At 41.2% G+C, this 18,837-nt stretch overlaps 1 protein-coding gene across 1 annotated transcript in view; it reads left to right on the forward strand.

Annotated features, from left to right (window-relative positions):
• Positions 1–18,837, forward strand: part of Adcy2 (adenylate cyclase 2) — a 381,296-nt gene that overhangs the window by 302,900 nt on the left and 59,559 nt on the right. Inside the window, exons 15-16 of the mRNA XM_052159930.1 lie at positions 6,414–6,498; positions 16,595–16,732. Coding sequence (XP_052015890.1) covers positions 6,414–6,498; positions 16,595–16,732 — 223 coding nt within the window. The remainder of the gene's footprint in view (positions 1–6,413; positions 6,499–16,594; positions 16,733–18,837) is intronic.

Raw genomic sequence — 18,837 nt, forward strand, 5'->3', positions numbered from 1 at the left:
GAGCTATAGTATAAAAACTGATGTAGATGATTCTTGCTGCTTGATCAGGTGTGAAAACTCTCAGAGCGTTGTTTTGTGAAATTTTGTTTGTGTGCTTCATTTGAGAAGCTAGAAGAATAGCCTGCCATTTTGCAAAAAAGAAAACATCATATGGAAAGGACAAGTCTGAGAGAAAGTGAGGACCCCGGGGGTCCTCATTTTTTAACACCAAGGATATGAATGCCTTTCCATCTCCTAAACTTTCACTTCTTTTTGTTTTTGATTGCTACTGTAGGACTTTTATTTTGAAGTTGTATCATTTATAAAGGAGACTTCAAATTATTCCATGATAACTTATAATCAAGTGTTCTGTCCCTCCATTATTACCCTTGATGAGTCCAACTCAAAAAATCTGAAGAGTGGAAGCGTCTTCCTTGGAGGGCCGAGTCAGAGTGGAGAGGAAGAAAGGCCACTGGTCTTATCCCCTTGAGTTTCCTGTAAAGGAATCTACCCATATTTATCTGATGCAATGGCTTTTAATAAGGAGGAATTGTGGGCTTTGCGAGAAAGCACGCCTGCTGAGTTTTTCTCCCCCAGAATGAGTGTCTCTGTCTTTGTTAGGGGCACCTTCCTTTCAAAAAGGCAAAATCATAGAAGGGGAAAGGACTTAGTCTCCAATCAGCCCTTTCCATGAAAGTAACAATACAGATGATTAAAGTGCCAAAGTCAAACATTACCACTAAAAGGTATAATTTTTCTTGCTTTGTGGCAAGAAAGAGTCAAATTTACTTTCCAACAAGTATATAAATCAATTATACTCATATGTTTAAAAGGAACAGGTTTGCAACCAGAATGCTAATTAAAATTGATTAAGTCTCACAAACATCTTGGTAGGCTTAATGGGCCAGAGCACGCCTTTGAAAGAACCGGCTGGATAAATGGAGGTAATTAAGAGCTTTTGACCAACCACTACTTTGACTCATGGTATTCCTTGTCCCCAGGTGTCTGCTGTTACAAAGTACTATCTAGACTTCATATTTTGTAAACAACAGGAATCTGTTTCACAGGATTTTAGAAAACAGATGTTCATTGTGAAGGTGGCAGAGTGGATAGGTTCTGATGAGGAACCTCTTATGATTGGAGACTATCTCCACCCATTCAAATGGCGTTGCCTTGGTACTAAGAGTGCAATGTATGAGTTTTGAGACACACAAGCATGCAGTACATAACAACCTCAGAAGATAGGAATGTCTATGGGAACAATTCTGACATGGGTGCCACTGTTCCCTGCTATAAGGACTTAGGAAAATGACATTAGCAGGTTCTTTTCTAGGGTCTGTGACCTCTCTAGGAAACAAAAAGCTGGCTAAGTTTTAGTTGAATTCCCTCCCAGTAAGTAGTAATAACTCCAATTAGTTTGGGTTACCACCAAGATGAATATGGCACTATTGTAAAGCTAGGGATATCTTACACAGTTGGCCATTACTGTGGTTCACAGGCTCTACAGCTGGGTTGAACAGCTGATTGCTTTCCTCCATTGGCCGCTCACATAGCACCTGTGGATGCTCTAGAAGCTGATCCACCCCTTGTTCTACAAACAAAGAAGAGTGCTGGAATCAAATCATTAGCCTCCTGAGTGCTGCTTCATGGAGCCATAAACCAAGCCACATTTTCTTCAAATATCCATGAAATTCACCAATATATAATTTCTACAAACCCAGAAAAGCCCTGAAACAATTATCAATCTGATAAAGATTGAAATAAATTAAAGAGAGTTACATCTTAGAGTCTGATATATAGACATCTATCACAAATAAGAAATAATCACTAATATCTAAATAATGTCTAAAACATCTAAAAATATCCCCATGTATTTGACCTTAGACTATTTGTCTGTGAATAAGCCACAAGTCTATTAAGAAATCATAAGAGAAATTTTTAACTGTTTTAATAGTAACAGGCCATATATTAAAATATGTGAAATATAGCTAATACAGCTAATAATATAGTAAGTGGTGAGTAGAGATTACTGCCTTTGTATTAAAAGAGAGAAAAACTTTCAATCATTTAACTGTTCCAACTTTTAGAAGCAGAAAGAGATGAGCAAATTAGAATCAAATAAAGGAAAATAAAGAATATTTTAAGGTTAATAAAATAGAAAATAAGAGAGAAAATTAATAAAGCCAAACGTTTGTTTTTAAACTATTTTTTAAGATTATAATTAGATCATTTTACCCTTTAATTTTCAACCTCCAAACCCTCCCATATACCCCTCCTTGCTCTCTTTCAAATTCTGGCCCCTGTTTTCATTAATTGTTGCTATATACATATGCTTCCTAAATATATAAATATGACCTGATCAATCTATACAATGTCTCTTGTAGGTACATGTCTTCATGAATGGCCATTTGGTATTGGAAAACCAATTGGTGTGTTCTTCACTGAGGAAGGCTGTTTCTCACACTCTAAGGATTTCTTAGTTGCCTTCATGGAGGGTGGAGCCTTTCTTGGTCTACCATGTCTACTGTCATCCTTGTTCAGCTCAGGCTTGGGTAGTCATGCTGTTGATCCTTGGTGGGTGTAGCTTCCGAAATGACGAGGAGACACAACCTCACAGCAAGCTCCCCATTCCTCCGTCTCTTAAAAATCTTTTTGCCATCTTTTCTGTAATGTCCCCTGAGGCTGGAGTCAGGAGTTGTAGTGTAGATGTGTCCACTGGGACTGAGCTCCACAACTCGTTCATTTTTACTAGTTGTAGTTTTCTGAAATAATTCTTATCTCTTGTAAAAAGAAAAAAAGCTTCTTGTTTCCAGGTGAGGACACTTAACCTATAGGTATAAGGACAAAAATTCAGACTATAGTTAGGAATTATGTTAGTTTTGTAAAGTGGTAGTTGTAGGTTCTCCTCAAAGATCTGTGACTTCACTAGCCCTAGTTAGTTGGTTATATTTCCAGTGAGAGATGCAACGTTCTCCTGTTGAGTGGCTCTTGATCCAATCAGAGACCCGTTATTTATCACCAAAATATGCATGGCACTACTGTGCCTTTAGGGTTACCCTGCCAGGCTGGGCATTGTGCTTCACAGGCACCAAGCTTCGTAGGACTGTTATTTGATTCCCTCCCTTAGACAGTTGGGTTTTATTATGATGTAATTGCTAAGAAAATTTAACAACCATATTTTTCTATATACCACAGCATCTCTTCGGAAATAAAAAAAGAAAATTTATTGGAATGTTCAGATATATTGACAAGCCCAGCATCCCAGTGTGAAATATTTTTACACTCTAACAGTCACAGGTCAAGTGAGTCAGACTCTGGAGAACTTTACTAACCTCTCAGTTTCTCTGACAAAAAGTTTATTGACAACACACCCTGTTACCAACTATTATATATATATATTTCAAAATGCCTATGACATAGTACAAATATGACATATTTATCACACACAGAGCAAAAAATAATTTTAGTTTCTGTTCAGCAATAATGAAATTAGAAATAATAAGGGCCAACTAAAAATAGCTACCCTGTAGAATTTGATAATCATAGCTTTAATTATTCTCATATTACAAGAAGATGGAAATTTAAATTATAGGCTTTAGAGAAGAGTGACATGAGTAGCTATAAATCAACAGCTGTAGGGTTTGGCTAAAAGAATAATTGTTGGAATATTTGTGTCCTTAAGTACATTTATTAGAAAATATCAAATATTGTTAATAACAATCGTAAAAAAGCTTAAATAAATAAATAACAATCATAAAAAGAACAGCATATGTTTCAATAAAGTTATTTTAATTTTAATTTTAATTGGAAGCTATAATGTAGAAAATGAACAGAAATCAGAGTCCTTAATAGTGAAACAAAAACCTAAGTCTAGAGTTCAGGAAAATATGCAAAATTTCAAGGTTCATTCAGATTTTAGGAAATAAAAATTAAACACAAGATGAAATTATTTCACATAATATGGAATTTTTGCATTATAAGACAACGTTATATCAGATTTTTTGTAATTTATTTTTGAAATTATAATTACATTATTTTCCTTCTTCCATTTCTTTCTTTCAATCATATTATCTTCTTCTTCTATCTCCTTCTATACTCCCCATCCTGCTTTGTTCTCGCTCAAATTCATCACCTCTCTGTCTTTAATTGCTATTGCATAAGGTCTCGGGGTTGACCACATGATACTGGATAACCAGTTCGGGAGGCAGGCAGCTCTTCCCCGGGAAGACCATTTTCTGGCTCTCAGAATTCCCAGTCGCCATGGATCTTTGTCTAGTGTTGAGGACCCAGGAGCATTCCTTTCTATGTCAGCATGTGCTTTGGTAGTGTTGGTATTCAGGCCTTGTTTAGGTATCCACATTGATAAGTATACACTTCTTGGTTAGTCTCTCTGACATTTCCAGGAAAACAATCTCACGGCAAATTTCCCATTTATCTCACTCTTATAATCTTGCCACAATGATCTCTGATCCTCAGGTTCAGGAATTGTGTTGAAGATGTTACATAGAATCATTACATTTGAAAATCCAAATAAAATAGGTAATTTCCTATCAACATTATCAAGATTGATCCAAGAAACAGAACCAACAGAGCGAAATTATGGAAGAATTCCATGCCTTGGTGCCTAGTGTTGGTTTGAACTGAAGCTTACAGCTCTTGTCAAGGCCACCATAATCATGTCTTGAAATAGTGTAGGGGAACAGGGTAGTGGGTGGAGAGATTGTCCCCAATTATGAGGCCTTCAAGTGTTACACCAACTGCTTGCCTTGGTGCTGTTTCTGAGTCTCAAGCTGTTTCCTTGGAGTACAATTGCAGTTTTATTGAGTCATTTGTATCTGGTGCTTCCAGTCTCTTCAAGGCTCGATAGTTAAAGGCACTGACTACTCTTCCAGAGGACCCTGGTCCAAATCCCAGCACCCATATGATAGCTCACAACTGTCTGTAACTCCAAGGTCTGACACTCACCTACATGCCAGCAAAACACCAATGCACATAAAATAAAGGTTCTCTCCATATTGACACTACATATTCTGTTGTTTTGTTTTTTTTTTCCTTTTCTAGCCAATTGTGTTGGCATAAGCTTCCATGATGGCCTCTGCTTGGATATTCCATTTGAATGCCATCTTCAGTTGTTCTTGGAAGAATGGCTTCCAGCCTTTGTCTTAGTCCTGAATTCTAGGATAGGATTTAACAACTTTTAAAGATTTCGAGTTTGTTCGTTATTTAAAATACTACTCAGAAATACATAAAAAAAATTTTATCATATGTATTTGTGGTGTGTAGTGTGTGTGTGTGTGTGTGTGTGTGTGAATACATGCATGTGAAGTCAGATAATGTTGAGGTTTGGTAATGATTGCTCTGTTTTATTTACTGGGAAAAGATCTCTTGTTGAACCTGAAACTCACCAATGCAGCTAGTTTACCAGGTGACTTATCCTGGAGAGCCACTGTCTCTCCTTCTAAATGCGTGAGCTTCCATACCCACCTGGTTTATTATGTGGGAGCTAAGGATGCAAACTCTAGTCTCTATCCTTACAAGTGAGTGTTTTATCCACTGAGCTTTCTCTGTGGCCCTGGCCGGTGGTTCTTATATGTGAGCCTGGCCTGAAAGCTGTCTGGGCAGGTTTAATTTGGTGGACATGCTTTTCATGTTTGCTGGCTTGATCAAGCATGTGCATGGCCTGCCCTATGAAATCCTAGAAGATCAGGAGACATTTGACTGTGTCCATTTTGAATAAAAGTGAATCTGGGTGGGAGGTATGGAGGACGTGGGAGATGCAGTGTCCTCAGGACACCAGAGAAAGGGTAGGATGAGCTGTTCCAGGCAATCATGGTGGTAGCCATAGAAACAATACGTTCTAGGACACCACTAGTAGAAAAGAGGCCACTCAGGGAAAGGTTTGGACTTTGGACTGACAGAGGATTGAAAAGTCAAACAAAATGTGTGCCATATAGAAATGGTCCTTTCTAGGGCTGGAGAGATGGCTTAGCAAAGATGACTGATCTTCCAAAGGTCCTGAGTTCAAATCTCAGCAACCACATGGTGGCTCACAACCATCCTTAATGAGATCTGATGCCCTCTTCTGGTGCGCCTGAAGATAGATACAGTGTGCTTAGATATAATGATAAATCTTAAAAAACAAAAAACAAAACAAGAAATGGTCCTTTCTGCCATGGAGTACCAATGCTGTGGGACTGGTTCATTCGGTTGTGGTGTGTGGCTCCACCTTGGCTGTCAACACTCTTCCAAGGACATGCATCTCATTTGAGTTTGTTTCATTTTTCATTTTTTCAAAAAAAAATTATTGAGGGTTGAAATCCTGATTAGGTAATTCGTAGTTGAGTGAGAAGCATCACTCTGGTGCTTTCCAGAGCGATGGATGTGACGATGGACGTGGCCTCCTAACTAACCTGTTGCTTTTTCCTTCCTGGTAGGACGCCCATCCTCGGCTTCTCCTTCGGAGCTGCATTTCTCTCCCTCATCTTCATCCTCTTTGTGTGCTTCGCTGGACAGCTTTTGGTAGGTGCTTCAAACACAGAACTCCATTGGGAAGTGTTTTCATCCTATTGAAACTGCTTACGTCATTTTTTCAAAAGGAAGGGAATCATTGACGGATATTTGAAGAACTGTGGTTTCTAGCACCCTTTGGGTCAGTGGGAGAGACAGCTTCAGGTGTAGATTGAGTCATCACATGGACAACTAAGGCACTCTTTTGACTGCTATTACAATGGTGGATAGCTTTTCTCAGCCCTGGAGATGAGGCCTCAATCTGAGGCCTAGACTGGCCTCAAACTTGATATCGTCTTACTTGAACCTTCTGAATAGCTGGGGAAATGAACGTATACCACTGCACCCAGAAAAAGTGTTGATGTCACTCCATAGTACTCCGTGGGTTTGCTCATCTCTTTCTGTCAAGTGTTTTCAAATCCTCTCTGATTTTCATACTACTTGTAGCAGTGAATGCAAGAATGAGGTTTTCATGTAAAGGACAGTTAATATTTAAACCATTTTTTTAGATTTATTTAACCCTTGCAGGTCAGAAGAAGGCACAAGATCCCATTATAAATGGTTATAAGCTACCATGTGGTTACTGGGAATTAAGCTCAGGACCTCTGGAAGATAAGACAGTGTTCATAACCACTGACCCATCTCTCCAGCCCCGTAAAATATTTTAAACATGACTTTTAAATCTATTTGAAGATATAAAACTTTGAAACCTAACAAATGGAAGAAAGCATTACCTATTTGCATTTTAAGCCAACGATTGTACAGTTTTATAACTTATATGGTAGATGAACACTAGTTTGGGATATGAAAGTCATCTCTTTATTTAGTGTTTCATATTATGCAAGTATTGATAGCTGGCCAGATCACTATGAAAGCTATCTTAGAAAGCCAAAGGGGAGACAGAAGATAAGCCAACATTTCATCTTCTTCATAGGATACAAGGGAAAATAGGAAAGGCTACCTAAGTTGGACATCAGGCATGCACAGCCTGATGTATGCAGGTACACAGACATATGTGCGGCTAAAATATCATTCACATAAAATGGAAATAGAATGCTAACTCTGAGAATATGCATGGTTTTCCATGATCCATAGCCTTCCTGGTGGTGAAGCACGCAGACTCACCTTGTCCCCACAAACCCTCTTTAGCCCGCTTCTTAGTCTTCAGCACTAAGTTTATCACTGTGGTTCCACTGCAAATCCAGCCCTATTCTAAGAGCAATTGTTTACACACCTGTGCCTAAGAAGCTGTATTTGTCTTTGACATGGAGGCCAATCATGGAGGAGTTGGGTCTGTTCCTTTTGATAAAATACTATGGTCTTTCACATGCCTCCCTTTGTGGCCTCAGAGACTCCAGTCTTTATAATTAACATATCTCTTGATCCCTCCTGTTCCTAGATTGTGGACCCCCCATGTTCTATCAAGATGAAATTGGTGGTCCTTCTTTATCATTGCCACCGCCCTCCCTGGGGACTTCCCAAACCCTGGTACCTACTTGACACTCACTAGCAAGTTCTTTGTAACTCCCTGCTGATTCTGGGAAAATTTCAAAGCTACAAAGAACCAGGGTCTGCCTCCCCTCTCAGAAGACTAGATATGCTAGGGATTGCAAAGCTAAACTTGCCTTTTTTAGTTACTTTTACAATTAGCATGAAAGAGGAACAACTTTTCCTCATGCATACATTTTCATACATGCATTGCTTTGGGTAACCCTCCTCCCCTGCTCACCCCCCCAATTCTCCCTCACTTGAACCCTCCCATCCACAGAATTATCCTTTCCACTTTGTTACTTACCCCAAACCTGCCTCAGCTCATGACCCCTTCACAATGTTCATGCGCTCACTCCCACATGAATGTATACCTGCAGTCCTAGCTTTTGAGAGACCAAGACAGAATCACTACAAGGTCAAGGCCACTTGGGTCTATGTAGTAAGTTCCAGGACAGTTGAGGCTATAAACTAAGACCCTGTCTCAAAAAGTAAATTAAGATCTGTAGTTCACATTATGAGAGAGAAGGTGTGGTATTTGTGTTTCTGAGTCTGGCATATCTTGCTTAATATAATTTTCAGCCACATCCTATAATTCCTCTCTCTCTGTGTGTGTGTGTGTGTGTGTGTGTGTGTGTGTGTGTGTTTCACATTTTCATTATCCATTCCTGATACTATGGATACCTAGGCTGATTTCATTACCTTGCTGTGAAGACCACAGCAATAAGCATGGGTGTGCAAATGTCTCTTGAGTAAGCTGCAGAGCCCCTTGGGTATATGCCCAGAGTGGTCTATCTGGATCATGGGGTGGTTCTCTTTTTAGCGTTTTGAAAAGCCACAGTGATTTCTGTACTGGTTGCACCTGCAATGAATAAGCATGCCTCTTTCCAAGCATCCTCTCTAACATGTGTTGTCATTGGCTCCCTTGATAGCCATTCCAGCTGGAGTCATCATAGCTCCCAACCCCATACAAACATCAACTCAAATGTATCCAAGCTCTTAAGTCAAAAACTGAAGTGCTGAGACTACTAGGGAGAAAAGGGAACACTTCAAGCTATAGACATCACTACAGGTCTGAAACAAGGCTCCAATAGTACAGGAAGTTACCCAAGAATTGACAAATGATGTTATAAGAAATCACATAAAAGAAAATTATTAGCAGAGGAAATAGACTGCCTATACAATGGGATGAAATCTTTGTCAGCTGTAATAGTTTTTATTGATATCCAGAATGTATAAAAATGTAAATTTTTATTGTAAAAAAACATTTAAATGTAAAACACTAAAAAATATAAACCTGCTAATCAATAAATTGGCCAATGAACTAAGCAGGTAGTTCTGAGAAGAGAAAACACAAATGGCTAATATGATAAATATTTTCAAAATTATCCAACAGCCTTACCTTCAGGAAAATGCAAATTAGGATATATACTCTTGAACATCCAGTAAAGGAATGCTTGACTAAGAGTCTCCAGTAGCCAGTTGTAACTTTAGGAAGAAATTCTTATCCCACTAATGGGTTATGTGGGTGTTTGTAGGGTTTTGTAATGATTGTTTAACTATCAACAGCAAAGCTATTGATGCATAACTGGCTTAGAAAGGGTTGTGTGTCTTTCACGATGCCCTCCAGATAGAATTGAGTAGATATCCATGGTGGTCATGGAGAGACGGTGCTGCCACCTGTCTGCTCATTCTCTGGGCCATGGATATTCTACTGGTTGCGTAAGAGCTGATGAGATTAGCATTTACTTGTTAATTAAACACTGAACTTATGAAAATGTGCAGAATGCCCACCAGCTGTTAACCTTCTGCAGACATGAGTGCCAAGGGCAGATTGATGCTAAGGATGCAAAGTTCTTGCTGTAAAGAATTAAAGGAAGCTGGTTTTTAGAAGGAAGTCAAGCAGAGGAGAGCATGATGGTTAGCTTCAGTTTCGATTTTCAACTCGACTGGAATAAGAGATGTGTGGACACTAATGAGGCCCATCTCTGGGTGTATTCACGATGGTGTTTCCAGGTCTGTTTAACACAAGATGGAAAAGCTATCCTGAATGTGGATGTGGCATCACATGAGCCAGACTGAATGAGAAGGGGAGAGAGGAAACTCCAGCTGACTGTTCTCCCCTCTCTCAGCTCCCCAGGTTTCCTCCTGGCCGTGACGGACTGCATCTCACAGCCCTCTCTCACATGTTTCTTAACTGTTTGGTCACAGAAATGAGAAAAGTTACAAATGCTGTAAATTTGTCCAGTGATACTCCCCCACCCCAGAACTTTGTGCCTGTCATACTCTTCTGCACAGAATATACAGCACACAGAAGTCACAGCGGTTGGCATTTCATGGCTGCCCTGATAAAAGGGAGAAAACCATGCCGTGTGTAAACAGTAGAGTCATTATGACACAGAGCTCCTAGCTCCTTTCTGGTGACCCTCAGATGTGAAAAGGTTTATTCAGTAACTTGTTCTGAGCCTTGTTGGGAATTCCCTTCTTCTACAAGGACCCATAAACAGCTCCTCCCTTAAGACAGGAATGGCTTCACACACAACATCCAGTTGACATACCATTACATACATCCGGTATAACACTAATGTCCTATCTGCTTCCCACACGACCCAGTATAACATTAACATCCACATTGTCTTAGTTAGGGTTTTATTGCTATGAACAGACACCATGTCCAAAGCAAGTCTTCTAAGGACAGCATTTACTTGGGACTGGCTTACAGGTTCAGAGGTTCAGTCCATTATCATCAAGGCAGGAGCAGGGCAGCATCCAGGCAGGCATGGTGCAGGAGGAGCTGAGAGCTCTACCTCTTCATCTGAAGGCTGCTAGCAGAATACTGGCTTCCAGGCAGCTAGGATGATAGCTCACAGCCACAGTGACACACCCACTCCAACAGGGCCCCAACTACTCCAACACCTTCTAATAGTGCCACTCCCTGCACGGAGCATATACAAACCATCACACACATGAAAAAGTTTTGTAGGTAGTTGCTGCCCAAACACAGGCATTTCTACTTCATCCTCCTCTGCTCCGTGAAGCCCCTTTATCCCCTCACAGATGCTCAGAGCCAGTAATGGAGAAATTACAGCTGTGGCAGTGCTAATAATGAGTACAGATATTGCCAGACAATTTCTGAGCCATGTGGGAGAAACTTACCTCTCTGTTATAAAACAGTAATTCTGACCAGATATAGAGTGTGCACACACACACACACGCACACGCACACACACACACACCACTACCACCACCACCACCACCAAACAAAGCTTATCTTAGAAAATGTCAGAAGACATTTCCTACATCATTACCTCCTGCCTTGAGCAGTGGAAGCGGCGTGATGCCACCCAGCCAGCCACCTCCCGTGGGACAAGGACGAAAGCACAAATGCAGAGTTCATCCTAGGAGATAAAAAGTAGGTCACACACCGGCCAACACAAAGCTCTCTTCTGCCTTGGGGAGAGCGCGTCCATTGAAGTCTGCTCCTCTAATGGCAGCACAGCACTCGCAGCCTCTTGGGCTGAACTTGCTGGTGACCTTCTTTCCATCTTGCCCTCGGCTTCTCTTTGTCTGTTTGGAAAATTAGTAATCACGCGGTAAAAAGCCCGGTAAAGCACATGTGGCTGCGTGCTGCTTTCTCTGATCCGGAAGTCCCCCTCCTTCATTTGACAAGCAGCCTGCGTGTATACACAATGGCGGGATTGATAGTCTTGCATTAATTCCCCGTGTTTCATTTCGGCCTCTTTTACTCATTTTTCCTCTTTTCTGTCTTTTTTTTTTCACAAATGGACTGTCTTCTCTCCGGTAGCTTAGACGTGATGCACTGCAGCCCGACTGTTTATTGGGCTTTGGTTTTAGTTTACTTTAAAGGTCGTGCTGGGCACCTGATGCTCAGATGCTCTTGCAAGTGCGTCGTGAGGCAGACAGACCCCGTCCTCTAATCCCGGCGTCGTCGTCCCTCTCATCTTCCCGGCTCATATTGCCTAATCTTTGTGTATTTACTATTCTCAGATTATTCACATTATCTTTACGCTTGTGTAATTATTCATCTAGCTATCGCCTCTGAGCCATCACATTCCTCTGGGACTTTTTCTTGGTAAGAAATACCCTTTCCGTGAGAATATTACATGTTAGCTTTTTTTTTTGTACAAAAGCATCTTTCTCTGTTGTGATCATTTATCATTGTTTTTTAAATTTTTTTCTAACAAGTCCACATTCTCCTGACTTGTACAATACTGAGAACTCCCCCTTTCCTCCTCTCTCCCTCTCCCTCTGCTTCCCACCCTCAATCCCTCCATTCGTTCAGCCCTCCCTTCCTGCCTCTGTCCTCTTTCTCTGTGTGTCTAAGCACACACACATGAAAGCCAGAAGATGACGTCAGGTGGCCCATCCTCACCTTCCACCATGTTTGAGACCGGGTCTCTTGTTTTTTAGTGCTGCACACACAAGACTAGCTGGCCCTGTTTCCAGAGATCTCTGCTATCTCTGCCTCCCACCTCAACCTAAGAGCAATGGGATTGCAGACGTGTACCACACTGAGTCCTGCGTGGATCTGGGGATCTGAACTCAGATCCTCCTCATGGTTGGAGAAGCGGTGCTTTATGAGCTGAGTCAAGTCCGAGGCCTCAGTGACAACCATGTTTTATGGCAGAGTCATCTTTTTTGGCTTTTTGGAATCCAAGTCCTCTATATTAGCACTCTCCAGTGGATGGTCTGTCTGTTTAGGATCACAAGTGTTTGCCACACAGCTTTCCATTATACCGCATGTGACCTGGGCCCAGCATAACCTCTGGGGTAAGATGTTCCTGGACGTGTATGTTCTTTCTTTAAATTTCTCAGTATAGCTAGTATCAAACCTGCTTTTTTGGTGGTGAATGTAGTCCTATCTCAGTGTAAGTAAGAGCCAGTCCTTGGGCACTGGGACCCAGCAATGAGAAGCAGATCTGTTGAAATGATGCTAATAGTTAAATCAAGGACTGCATCACCTTGGGCCCAGACACCATCTCCTCTTCAGTTAAGTGGCACCTCCTGAGTATAGGTCAACATTACTACTTGAAATGTTCTCATTTATAATGTCAAATCAGAATAGTCAGGATTTTGACAAGCCTCTTTCTCTCAATGATGTTACTGAAGTCCTGAATTCTGAATATTTTGAACCGTGTAGAGAACTGAAGATAGAGACAGTGTTGGTCCTTTTTATAATAAGTTAAAATGCCAAGTCATGGCTTCAGTGCAGCCTTTTATACTTCCATTTCTGTTTGAGCCAGGGTCTTTGTTAGCCCAGGCTGACCTTGAACTTACTAGATAAGCAAGGATGACCTTGAAGCCCTGATCTCCCTGCCTCCTCCTCTGCAGTGCTGGGATTGCAGCTGTATCACTATGCCTAGACTCTTCATCAGCCTTTGATAATTCTCCTTTCGTTTTAAAACCCTGATCTTTGGTTCTTCTCATTGCCGTCACTAGATTCTCTGTGTCCCCCCACAGTCCTCTGATTCCTCTTCCTCAACACAAGCACTGATGACCAGCTCTCGCCATTTGTTTTAAATTCTGCCTCTTGTTGGCGAAATGGGGAGAAACAGAGATACCTGCCTTCCTGACCTTGAAAATAATGAGCATTTAGCTTGGTGTGCTTATAAACTGTCTCAAAGCATAGCTTTGAGGGTCCAGTGAAGACTGTGTGGGAGAAGGGATAAAGCCAGGTGCACTGATTGGAATTATTTTTATCTCCTGAAAAATACTAATCCGACTTCATAGACTGCAAACACAGAATTGATGTTTTAATTGACCAGAGCCCAACCAAATATTATAGTCTGACAGAGTCTGTGCTACGTAAGAATAAGATTTTCTTGGATACACATCTCCATACTTCATCCCTGCTTCTGCACAACACAGATCTGAGTGTGCTCTGTATCATTAGCACCACTAGATGTAGTATTCATTACACAGCAATGATGCACTTCCTTTGGCCCATGACCCATCTTGCATGTTCTGAGTGTTAAGGATCACCATATTGGATACCAGATTCAAAGCATTGCCAACCCCTGTTAAAGCTCTGTTGTTTGATTAACATGTAAAATACAGATCTCCATCACTTCCAGTGTGCTAGTAGGAGGGGAATCTGTAGAGTCCAGTCAAATGTGGCTTCTACATCAGCATTCAGCTCGGGGAGTCAACCAACATTGACTCAAACTCTGGACCACCTTCTTAGGATAATCTACCCAAGGAGTGACCCCCAAAGCATAGGTCCTTATCTACATTAAAGAACTTGTGTGTTGCAGACTAACATTCTTCACTTTTTATGTTAGGGACTGTGGGTAAGGGAACTATAGTAAAGAGTAAGAATGGAAAGAATTGATTTCTGATTTGTCTGAAGATGAAATAAATAGATTCCAAGTCACAGAGATGCTGTTGAGATATATCAATGTTTTCTTCATTGAAATAATGAGGAAAGTCAACACTTGTGAGTTCCTATTAGATGCCTTGTGTTTAAATCTCCAAAAAGGCCAAGGAGGTGTGTGAATAAATTGAGCAAGAAAGTATAACTAACTTTCTGGAAGTGTCACAGCTGTGGGGATGCATGGAAGGTACTGCCTAGTGCTTACCGTCTACCAGCCTCTCACTCAGCAGCAGCCTTGACTGTCATGTTGACATTCAACACATCCCAGGGCTTATGTCAATGGTATTTTAGGAGTAACTCAAAAAGAACATAAGAAATAGGTTAAAAAAAAAGAGGGGGGTGTTAGCCGGTGCCATTGGGGGTTATCTCACATTGAGTTTTAGTTAGATTACACCAGGTCTACCACTATATAAACATGGGGTGGGGGGTTCTGCTTCCAGGACCATCCCCTTAGGGCTGGTCTCTATCAGAAAGATTGACGGCTGCCTCCCTAGAGATTCTCTGCCTGTCATATTAAAGTGCACCATCCTCATGTGATCGCATGTCTCCTTCCTGGGTGGAGCTCTCTGTGCCCTACCCTCTGACCCATACTGAGGTGAGATTCACAGACGTTCATCCATTCAGAAGTGGAAGGAAGAGCAGCTGTGAAACACCACATTACAGTGCAGAACCCATGGAAGATGGTGAAGGAACATCTGCTCCCATTCGGTAACGGTCCTGATCCCTTTTTGTAGTAAGAGAGCTTCAATAGCTGTGCTCACTTGAGCATGGGGTGGGAGCATCCCACGTCTACTTAAATTTTAAAAAAAAAAGTATACTATGTACTTACAATGAGATTTTACGCTGCCTTGACAAAGAGGTGACACCTACAGGCATGGTGAGTTTTAGGGAATCATTATGAGTGAAAAGACTAGTCACTAGGGCAAATGTATGATTCTACATATCCAAGGTATTTAAGATAGTCAAAATCATGGAAACCAGGGGCCAGGAGGATGCTTAGTAAATAAAGGCTCAGTAGGTAAAGGTGCTGGCCACCACACTTGATGCAGAAGTTCTAACTGGAAACTAGCTCTCTCTTACAAGTTGTCCTCCGACCTCTGATTCCATATGTGGACACACATCAAATAAATAATTATAGCTTTAAAAATTAGAAAATATTCCAATTACTATACCCCCACCCTCTCCAATACCCTCTCCATTTCTTCTTTTTCTCTCCGCTCCCACCCCACCTACAGTTGCCTTTCAGACATTCATGCAGGGGCAAATGGCTGACCAAGGTGCTGAGAATAGTGGGAAGTGAGTGCTTGGCTGTAAACAGGACATTTATGTCACCATTGCAAAGGCATAGTGATCATTGTGGTAAAGTGAAAAGAACGAGCAAGGGCCGTATGATAAGGAAGGGGATGTGGAATGCTGGCTTCTGGGCAGCCATGACTTCAGGCAGGTGTAGCTGCCTACACTGGCCCTCAGATGACGAGGTCTACCGACAGTCAGCACAGATCAGGGAGTATTGACTAGTGGTGGCTCTCAAGAAGGAAGTCATTGTCATGACTTAGGACTTGTATGCACACTGAGGTAGCCACCAAACGCCTACCCACCAGGTGCCAATGGATGGCTCCGATTCCAGGATCACAGGTGAAATTTGGTGGATCTCAGAGAAGGAGAGAGAAATGTTTGGAATAAATTTTTTAGAGAGAACTTTTCTGTAGAAAGAATGAGCCACCAATAGTGTGATAGAAAGCCATCCACCATTGAATATCTGTAGATTCTGTCAGTCAGCAAATTCTGTCTACATTCTGAATCTGTCCTAATGATTAGCTGCTGTGGCAGTAAAAGGAATATGAAATACATTGACCTGTTTTCTCCATAAATCAACTAAATGTATAGTAATTGTTTTAGATGAGATATTCATTTAGTACATCCCCAGAGTATAAAATAAACTGAAATTTTCCCTCTGCCAAAATTACCTAAAATCATAATTTCATGTCTATCTGTAAAGACACAGAATAATATCATACCTTGTCATAAACACTTAATTTCTTCTTAATTTGACAGCCAACATAACTTTAATGTGGTTGTGACTTGGTATGGGTCCTCAGGGAGAGAAAAAAACCATTTGTTTAATCTTGAAGAAGTGGTGTTTCTTGCGGGTTTTAAACACCATCATTTTACACTTCAAAGAATACACTAAACAGCAGTGTGTTTCTTCTTTCTCTTTCTTCACAGCAATGCAGTAAGAAGGCCTCTGCGTCTCTCATGTGGCTTTTGAAATCATCAGGCATCATAGCCAACCGCCCATGGCCACGGATCTCCCTCACAATCGTCACCACAGCTATCATTCTAACCATGGCTGTGTTCAACATGGTAAGCCCCTGGGCTGGATCAAGGTTTGCTTTGAACAGATCATTTCATTTGTGGTCTGCCTTGCAGATTGAGTTGGTTGTTTGGGTTGGGTTGAGTTGGTTGGTTGGTTGGTTGATCAGTTGGTTGGTCAGTTGATGGGTTTGTTCATTGGTTGGTTGATTGGTTTGGTTCAGTTAGGTTTCGTTTTGTTTGGTTTGGTTTGGTTCGGTTTGATTTGGGATATGTGTGGGTGTTTTGCTTCTATGCATATCTGTCTACCACATGTATGCCTGGTCCCTGCAGAGGCCAAAAGAGAGTATCACATCTCTTGGCACTGGAGTTGCAGAGAGCTGTTAGCTACAGAGACCATCAGTTATCTACCTCTCAGGTGCTAGGGATCAAACCAGCTGAGTCCTCTGGAAGAGCAGCTAGTACTCTTAACTGCTGAACAACCTCTTCAGCCTTATGTCTCGAAGCTTTGGAAACTTTCCCATAAAGTCTTTGTGACACCAATTGCCTCCTGACTGTTGAATCCAGCCTCAAACTGCTGCTGTAGTTTGTTTAAGAAAGAGATGCTTTGTCTGAGCCTCTCTTCTGAAAGGGATGGACAGAGGAATAGCCTAGAGAGGAGAGCAGGATGCTATGGCTGTAGTTTTGAGTTATTTGTATGGTTGCTAAGGGTGTATTAAGGTACCTGAAGAATATTACTGTGAGTCCTCCTCACCCTGCACCTGAGTTCACCTGTGTGGGCAGAGAGTCAGTGAGTCGGCACATTTCCAGGAAACTTATCTTCACTGGACAACAGAACCACATACAAACTATAGAAATGCAACATTTAATAGGATGTCAACACACTGATTAGTGAGTTTCAGGCTAGATTGATTACCCAGCATTCAGAAGGCCCTGGGGTCAATCCCCTGAACCAAGCACAATGATAAAGGAGAGTGTGATGTGGAGGCAGGAGGATCAGAAGCTCAAACTCATCCTGGGCTACATAGCAAGTTCAAGGGCAGGCTGAGCTGTGTGGGACACTATCTTCAAAAACAGCCAAGAAAATCAATAAGGTTTTTCTTTTTATTTTATATATTTGAAGTGTAGAACATGATATTTTGGTGTGCATATATACAGTAAAATAATTACTTTGAGTGAGCAGTTTAGGGTATCAATCCCCTTCCCTTCTTACTGAATGCAAATGAGTGCATTGTGTGTATGTGTGTGTGTGTGTGTGTGTGTGTGTTTATATGTGCATGCATGTGAGTTCATGTGTACATGTATGTGTGTATATTTAGAGCCTAAAATCTCCTTTAGCTAATTATCAAATTATACAGTGCTCTATGCTCTTACCATGAATTGGAGCTCTAAATTTACACATCCTACACAACTGCGATTTTTATCCTTTGACCATTTTCTGATCTCTGCCCTTGGTAACAACCAGTCTGTCTGTATCAGGTCAACTTTTTGTGACTCCACATATAAGTGAGATTATGTAGTAGTTTTCTTTTTTATTATTCGATATATTCTTAATTTACATTTCAAATGATTTCCCCTTTCCTGGATTCCCCCCTCCCTGAAAGTCCCATAAGCCCTCTTCCCTCCCCTTCTTCCCCCATCCACCCCTTTCCACTTCCCTGTTCTGGTATTCCCCTGCACTGCTGCACTGAGCCTTTCCAGAACCAGCGGCCACTCCTTCCTTCTTCTTGGGCATCATTTGATATGTGGATTATGTCTTGGGTATTCCAAGCTTCTAGGCTAATATCCATTTATCAGTGAGTGCATACCATGAGTGAACTTTTGAGACTGGGTTACCTCACTTAGGATGATGTCATCCAGCTCCATCCATTTGTCTAAGAATTTCATGAATTCATCATTTCTAATGGCTGAATAGTACTCCATTGTGTATATATACCACATTTTTTGTAGCCATTCCTCCGTTGAGGGACATCTGGGTTCTTTCTAGCTTCTGGCTATTATAAATAGGGCTGCTATGAACATAGTGGAGCATGTATCCTTATTACATTCTGGGGAATCCTCTGGGTATATGCCCAGGAATAGTATAGCAGGGTCCTCCAGAAGTTTTCTGAGGAACCGCCACACTGATTTCCAGAGTGGTTGTACAAGCTTGCAAT

This window comes from Apodemus sylvaticus, chromosome 16, assembly GCF_947179515.1.
Source record: "Apodemus sylvaticus chromosome 16, mApoSyl1.1, whole genome shotgun sequence".
NCBI lineage: Eukaryota > Metazoa > Chordata > Mammalia > Rodentia > Muridae > Apodemus > Apodemus sylvaticus.